Source organism: Lontra canadensis, unplaced genomic scaffold (assembly GCF_010015895.1).
Source record: "Lontra canadensis isolate GAN:19392208 unplaced genomic scaffold, GSC_riverotter_1.0 scaffold23, whole genome shotgun sequence".
NCBI classification, from domain to species: Eukaryota; Metazoa; Chordata; class Mammalia; order Carnivora; family Mustelidae; genus Lontra; species Lontra canadensis.
Window position 1 is genome coordinate 11,098,074 of NW_022631017.1, and position 8,538 is coordinate 11,106,611.

Consider the following 8,538-nt stretch of genomic DNA (forward strand, 5'->3'; position numbering starts at 1 on the left):
ATCCTGTTGCTTTGGCAAGTGGATGCAGTGGCTGGAGCGCCAGCTGCCATCTTCCATCTTCCCCGTGAAGACCCAGAGAAGGAATCCAGGTTCCTAAAGATTTTGTGATTCAGATCCACCATACTAGCCCTGGGCGACCTCCTTTTGGACTTTCATGGGAGGGAAAAATAATTCCCCTGGTTTTCTTTCTTTTTTTTTTTTTTAATAGAGATTTAATTTATTTGAGAGAGAACCTGAGAGAGAGAAGAAGGAGGAGGGGCAGAGGAGAGGAAGAGGGAGAAGCAGACTTCCTGTTGAGCAGGGAGCTCAACACAGGGCTCATCCCAGGACTCCAGGATCATGACCTGAGCCAAAGGCAGACGCTTTAACCAACTGGGCTATGCAGGCACACCACCCCCCTTTTATTCTTTCTTTTAGGATTTTATTTGGGGGAGAGAGAGAGAGCAAGAGCAGGGGGGAAGGGCTGAGGGAGAGGGAGAAGCAGACTCCCCGCTGAGCCCTGAACCCCATACCGTACTCAATTCCAGGACGCTGAGATCATGATGTAAGCTGAAGTCAGACCTTAACCGACTGAGCCACCCAGGTGTCTGGTAAATTCCCCTGCTGTGTAAGCCACAGTTACTTTTTGGCTTCTGCTGCATATTGCTGAATTTAATCCTAATACAGCTCCTAATTACCGAAACCAAGAGACACTCTCAGATGCGTCTTGGAAGAAGTTCTGGGTGAAGAAACCGCTCCAGCGGTCATCGCAGGGCTTGCCGGGCACATGGTGATGTGCTGTGTAAACGTTAGTGGTTGGGCACCACCTGCCTTATTTTTTTTATCTCCCACGGGACGCCCCCCCCCCCAGAATGGGGGCTCAGTCCTCTGAGACTGCCTTCTGATTTTCTGTTGGTGCCCCGCTTGCCCTACAGCAAATGCGTCCCCCATACTTACTAATCTCAGCAAGAAAAAGCTGAGAAAAGGGGATGCCCTAGGTTCCAGATTACACAAATTCACAGGAGAAAAATCAGCACTGGAGGAGGAAATACACTATTTATTTACAATCCTTTCACTTTATCCACAATTTCCATACAAACATAAAAACTAAAAAAATAAAACCACCATTTGGGAACACAAGTGTCTTTCTTTAATTAGTCCAGGTGAGGGGAGGGTCACAGCCCTCTCGCTCTGTGAAGGAAACTATTGAGGCACACTGAAGGGGCAGGGGGAGGATTAGGAAGAATGCCTGAGAAACAGCTCCAGATGAGAAATGGAACGTGCCAGCATGGTGGGGCTTCACTGGCAGACTCAAGGGTATCACCCACCAGGGACACTGACCGGCTTCCCAGAAGGACAGCTGCTCGCCACCATTCCTCCCGCCCCCACCCCTGCCACCTCTCTGCTATGGAACTCCCAAAATCAAACATGCGCCCCCCTCTCATGAACTGTGGGGGGTATGATGGTGACAGCAGGGGGCACTGGATGCCTCTCTCTGAGAAGAGCCCCAAACCCCAGGGAGACGCAGAAAACCCCTTTCCTTGGCACTGATGAATCAGTCACAGCTTCTGTCTTGAATAGGATGCTGCCCGGAGGAAAAAATGGAAAAACAAAAGATCTCCCCCAGCCTCCTGGGGAAAGGGAGGGGCTGAAAACATGCAGGAGGGCTTCTGCCTCTGTGGGTGCCTCTCTGGGAGGCTCTCTGGGGGACAGGTGGGGGGTTCTGTCTGCCCAACATGGGGAAGGAGTGGGGCAGATGCTCCACAAGGACCTGGGGAGAGGGTGGGGAGTGGGGAAAGAAGAGAGAAAAACTCTGAGACACTGATGCTGGGAAGGCTGCCACCCGTTGTCAAAGCAGGTCTGTCTGCTCAGCGATGCTCGCTCTGGCAGACGCCTGTCCTCCCTTGCACAGGAGGGCACCCAGAACCTGACCTAGAGATGCCAGAGCCACCTGCCTGGCAACTTCATCTGTGCTAGTGACTGAGATTGCTTTCACATGTTGATGCACATTATAAATATAAAATCATATCTGCTACAAAGAGGACATATATTTGTACATCTTTACCCATATACATAATAACACAATTTACACATAATATCTTGGAGTGGGTCATCATGGGAAAAGGGTTTGGGAGAGGTGTAAAGCCCCTTCTCCCTCCCCTGCCCTGATCCTTCTCAAGGGACGCCTGTATACTTGGTCACCAGGGCCCTTCCCAGCTGGTAGCGACTGGGCTAGTCTGTCTGGACACAGAAATTCAGACACGTAACTAAATGCTGATGGGTGTGTATACTCACATACACACACAAACGCAGGTGCACATACGCACATCTGGGGAGAAAAGGAAAAATGACATCCCTAGCCCTTGGGTGCAGGCTTCTTCCCAGAGTTACAGGCATCAGCGCCTCCTCTATGTGAGAACAACAGTCTCAAGTTGCCCCTCACTGGCTCAGACCAGGGCAGAAGGGGAAGGGCTAGGAACTGGGTGGGAGAGGGAAAGTGGGAGGGACCAGGAGTCTTCCGAAAACATAAGGCGTTTTTTTTGACCTGTGATCAAATCAAACTATGTCACAAAAAGCAATGGCATCAGTTGGGGCCAGGAGGTGAGAGACAGTCAGTCCATGTAGGGACAATGTGAATTGAGACCCTGAGCCTTCCCCTTCTTTAGTCCAGTTTCTTGTAAAGGGGCAGACAACCCTGTACCTCCTTTCCAGTCGTCTCGCAGAGCTGGGCCCGTCCACGCATCACGGAATACTGACAGTGGTCCGAGAAACACGTCCAGAGACATGGAGTGGTGGACAGGCACGCCGAAAAGTTAAGACCTGGGCGGCGGATGGGAGCTTTTTACAGCAGGAGTGGTTCCTGGCCGGAGTCCACGGCTCGCACGGTGGCCACAGTGATCAGATTGCCATCAGAGATGGGGACAGTCTGGGTCCCCCTGGGGAGACAGCACCTATCGGCGGTAGTGGTTAGGGGCATCGGCGAACATGTACTTCAGTCTGTACGCCTCGGCGAGAAGCAGCCCGATCTCTTCGTTGCCCCAGTGTATCGTAGGTAAGTTTTGTAGCAGCATTAGGAGACCCTGGAACGCAAGAAAAGTTTGGTCATCCCAAGACTACAGACCAAGGGACCGGCAGGTCCCTTCCTCCTGGATCACACATCCCATAGGGTCAGGATCCTTCTTCCCAAGCAGCACTCCGCCCCCAGCTCCCAGTTCACCTTCAGGAAGCCCTGAAAAGCCTCTGTTGATTCTCTCATATCCACTAACACCTGCCTCTTTTAAAAATATTATAGAGAACGACACCAACAAATTAAGATATTGAAAAAGAAAAATAATCACTCATCATCCAAATATACCTCTCTTTATTTCCAAGTTTTCCATTTCAGTCTTTTTTTTCCACAAGCATATTTCTTTAAATAGCTGTAATCATCATTATGATTTTTATATGCTTTTTAATCACATTCTTTTACTATAATTTTAGTGTTTTTCCATGCAGCCTTCAAAAATGACTATTCTCAGTGTTAGCACTCCATCATGTGGCTATACCCTAATTTACTCAACCATTTGCCTTTTGTTAGACACTTAATTTGCTTCCTTTAAAAAAAAAAACTTTATTCAAAAAACCACACCTTTATTAAAAATAATCCCTTTATGCATATTCATAATTGCATATCCTTTTTCATTTGCTATATTTCTCCTAATGCCAGTGTTCACTTCTAATCACTGTATTCCGCTGCTGCCCTGTTCTCCAAAGACCATTCTCGACCTACCTGTCCAGCTTATTTCCTATGTTCCCAATGCACATGCCTTTCTAGTTAGGTCCATTTCAGCCAGATTTATTTGTGCCTCCGAGGTTTAATTTATATTGTTCCTTTAACTTAGGAGACCTTCTCTTTTCTCCTCTACCTATCTCAGTCCTATTCAGTTCTCAAAACCCAGATCCCTCAAACAGCTCCAGAGAGACGGCCTATTAAAGAGGATATTAGAATAAAAAGAAAATGAGAGGTTGTCTCTGTAATTTAGTTCCCCATGCTGCTGCTGTTGCTTCGTGTTCTTTATCTCTTTTTCCCCCTCTTTTTTTAAGTCTATTTACTTACAATTTATTTTTAAGTAATCTCTATACCTGGGGGTGCCTGGGTGGTTCAGTCAGTTAAGCATCTGCCTTTGGCTCAGGTTGTGATCCTCTGGGATCAAGCCTGAACTAGGTTCCCTGCTCAGTGGGGAGCCTGCTTCTTCCTCTCCCTCTGTCCCCCACTTGTGCTTGCTTGCTCTCTCTCTAGTGCTCTTTCTAAAATAAATGAATAAATAATCTTTAATTTTGAAAAAAGTAATCTCTACACTCAGCATGGGGTTTGAACTCACAATCCTGAGATCAAGAGTTGCATGCTCTACTGACGAAGCCAGCCAGGTGCCCCCGTCTCTCTTTCTGAATTGGATATTCTTCTTATTTTTCTGATTATAAAAGTTATAATAGCAAGACAAAACCCAGGGACATAAAGGAGATGGGTGGACTTGATTACACATAACTTCAATATGTCAAAAGGTGCCAAAAACCCGGTTAAAGGATAAGAAACTGACTATAACAAAATATTTTTTAACACCTTTAAAAAAACAAATCCATTATCAAAATACTATCCGTACTCCAATACTATCCATAATAAAAAAGGAGCACCTACTAATCAGTGAGAGAGAAAGAAAGCCACCAGAGAGAAGAACAGGTGAGTAATACGAACAGGTAATGTGCAGAGAGCCCATGGCCCATCCCCATGCTGGGAAGACTTATAAAAAGCCTGCTCTGAGCTGATGTGGACGCTCTAGTGATGTTTTACAGTTTTCAGTGGAAAAGTCTTGCATATCTTGCATATCCGTTATGAGATTTCTTTTTTTTTTAATGAGTCACTTTTTTTTTTATTATTAACATATAATGTATTATTAGTCCCAGGGGTACAGGTCTGTGAATCGTCAGACTTACACACTTCATAGCACTCACCATAGCACATACCCTCCCCAATGCTTTACGAGATTTCTTCCTCTGGAAACAGACACTTAGCTGTGCACACTGCTGCTGCCTGGGGTACCTCACTGCTATGGATGGCCAACAGGATGAAGATCCCAATTCGGGGACAGTGTAAGTTCTGGGTTCTGCCCTAGACCTCTCCTTCCCCACTTCCCAGAAAGTGGATATGAATGGAGGAGCAGATACGGTCATCTCAGACCATAAGATGAAAGTCGCGTGCCCGAGACAGCAGAGCAAGACAGAGGGGCGCCTGGGTGGCTCTGTGTGTTAAAGCCTCTGCCTTCGGCTCAGGTCATGATCTCAGGGTCCTGGGATCGAGGCCTGCATTGGGCTCTCTCCTTAGCAGGGGTTCTCTCTGCCTGCCTCTCTGACTACTTGTGATCTCTGTCAAATAAATAAATAAAATCTTAAAAAAAAAAAAAAAAAGACAGAAGGGATCCGCATCCCTGACGCTCTGGAGGTGGAATGTTAGCCGTGGACCACCTACACCTAGGCCAGGAATTGAACAAGTAAACAGCTACCTAGTTTCAAGCCACTGCTGTTCTAGGGTCTTGGTTCCAGGAGACAAGTTTGTATCATCTTGACACATACAGGCTGTCTCTACCAAAACGATAAACGTGCATGGTCTTTGATCCAGCGACTCTGCCTCTGTGTCCCTGTCCTAAGGGAACAGTCACAGTTCCGCACGAAGGTTTTCGCCGCATGTGCAGCGGCTTCAAATAGTGTGGACTTGGTAGGCACCCTGCGGTTATCCACATCATGAAATACAAGGCGGCAGAGAACAGATGAAGTTGGACCACACACACCGATGTGGAAAGATAACGAAGACATTTTTAGGAGTAAAAAAGAAAACCGCTGTAGAAAAATATAGTATGATCCCACTTAGATAAATGAGAAAACACAATACATTGGTATAAGTGTATGCACATGTGTATATAAAAAATTTAGAAGTTGAGGAGGTAAACTGTTAACACTTCGGGGACTTTTATTTTTTTCCCATTATACTTCTGTATCATTTGAGCTCTGTGTTTTCAATTTTTACAATAACTTTTTTTTTTTAAAGACTTATTCGTTCACTCCACAGAAAGAGAGTATGAGCATGGGAGGTGGGGGGCAGAGGGAGAGAATCCCAAGCAAACTCCCTGCTGAGTGCAGAGATATGGGGAAAGGACTCTATCTTAGGGCCCTGAGATCATGAGCCAAGACCGAGAGCTGGACGCTCAACCAACTGAGTCACCCAGGTGCCCCAACAGTTAAGATTTTATATATTACTTGTGTGGTGGAACTTTTTCTCTAGAGAAATACACACTCTGTGGTAGTTTTTAGTAAAAACTAAAAACACAGAAAATAAATTACCTATAACTTCATAGTCAAGAGGAAGTCACTTTTAAACACTTTGGCATATTTCCTTCCACTCCCTTTCTGCACATTTTCCACAGTTGAGATGTTTTCTCTATATAATTTTGAATCTATTTAGCATTTATCATAAGCATTTCCTCTAATATTAAAAACTCCTTGTAGATACTTTCACGGCCAAAGAATTTCTCATGATGTAGATGTACCATAATTTACTCTACATCTTCCTGTTTTGAGTACTTAATTATTTCTGTTTTTTCATCATAATGAAATTATAATGAACAGCCTTGTGCACAGAGCCACATTTTCGATGATTTCCTTGGGCTGAATTCCTAGGAATGAAATTACTGTGTCAAAGAACATGAACATTTTAAAGGTACTTAATGCTCATTCAGAAAATGCATTCCAGAAAAATGCTCATTTCCCTAGATCTCCACCAGCACGAATACTCGTATCGAACAAATACTGTTCTTTGTAAACCTTTTCCCTGAGATCTCCAGGCCTGAGAACAGAACTCAAAAGCCTTAAGTCAAAATGGTGGTGGACTCCCGGGAAAAACACAATGAGAAAGGAATCACGCTGTACTCTTCTCTGTATGTTCATGCTCCTCCCCCACGCCCACCTTGGTGGCTGGCATCTGCCTTCTCTCTTTCCCAAACCCTGCAGGTAACCACCCCTCGCCATCCCATCCTTGCTACTGAAATTCATTCGACCAGACCCATCACTCAATGATTACTGATAGTCACTCAACCCACTCAGATGCTTTTTTAAAAGCGCTTTTAGCAGATCTAAACATCTCTGCAGTGTGCTTTTCTCATGGTTAACAACCCTCTCTCTTGGCCTCTGTTCTAGGTCTACCTTGTTTTTTTGTTTTTGTTTTCAATCTCACCTTAAAAAAAAATAGTTGCCCTTGGAGCACAATACCCTCCCCCATGAACTCCTGGCCTCTGGCCCCTCTGACTCTTCCCTCCTGCTTCCAATCCCTTCCCCCAAGTGTCCTCATCCCCACTAGAACGGGAAAAGGTACTGCATCTTTTTGCCAGCATCCTCCCCAGAGAGCCAACTTTTATTCTAATTCTGGCAGACTCTCTACTACAGAGGTCCTCACCCTTTCTGTACTCCAGACTCTAGCTATGGGGAGAAGCCTATGGATCCCTTCTCAGAATGATGGTTTTAAATACATAAAATACATAGCATCACAAAGGAGACCAGTTAAATCGAAACAGTCATCGAAATATTTTTAAACAAATTTATGATATCACCATAGATGTGCTTTATTAATATATTCTACAATAAGATCTAATGGCAGGTTAAATAACTACCATTATTTCAAAGTAAGAGTGAACACAATGTTTTGAGATACCTCTAACAACTTTATAGGATAGGAAAATTCCAGTAATAAGTGACAAAGGAAGCTACTCCAAATACTACTGTGCTCTCTTGGCTACATTCACTATTGTAGGAAATGCTAACTTTGACCTTGGGGTTATTGAAAATAAAGCTGAAATTATGTTTCCATTAATTTCTAGGGATCCCCTAACTTCTAAATGCAGACCCTAAGTTAAAGTCCCTTGCTCCTGTAGCTTGTCCTTCTTTTGATTCACACCACAGCCAACAAAAATTCTTATACTTCTGGGGCAGCTGGGTGACTCAATTGGTTGAGTGTCTGCCTTCGGTTCAGGTCATGATGCCAGGGTCCTGGGATCAAGCCCCACATTTTGCTCAGTGGGGAGCCTGATTCTCCCAATCCTGCTCCCCTACTTGTGCTCACCTTCTCTGTCAAATAAAATTTTAAAAATTCTTATACTTCCCTTCGGAGGTCAGTTTAACACCCAAGTATCACTATAAACACAAATATTACATTTTACATTACATTGTACATTGTAATGTACATTGTACATTACACTTTATTCATTGGAAAGCATTTTTCTGTTTCTTTCTCTCTTCTTTTTTGGTACAAATTGCTTTTGTAATTAGAGTTTCAGTCCCATTTTCAATCAGCTTGCTGGGTGAAGTCAAATTGCTATCCTATTTCCTGAGGACATACTTCATTGACTCAGAATCAACCCCTGCCTTCCATGGAAGGGGAGCTGAAGGAATGGCACATGCGTAGCCTCATCCAGAACATAAGCAAGAAAATCCTGGGAACTTGGGAGTCTTGACGAAACTCTTGGGTTTTTTTTTTTG

The 8,538-nt window shown here is 44.6% G+C and overlaps 1 protein-coding gene across 1 annotated transcript in view; it reads right to left on the minus strand.

The window, feature by feature from the left end:
- Window positions 1-1,012: 1,012 nt before the first annotated feature.
- The window catches only part of TBC1D22B (TBC1 domain family member 22B), a 73,468-nt gene continuing 65,942 nt past the window's right edge, over window positions 1,013-8,538 (minus strand). The window contains exon 13 of the mRNA XM_032862327.1: window positions 1,013-3,059. Coding sequence (XP_032718218.1) covers window positions 2,931-3,059 — 129 coding nt within the window. The 3' untranslated portion in view covers window positions 1,013-2,930. The remainder of the gene's footprint in view (window positions 3,060-8,538) is intronic.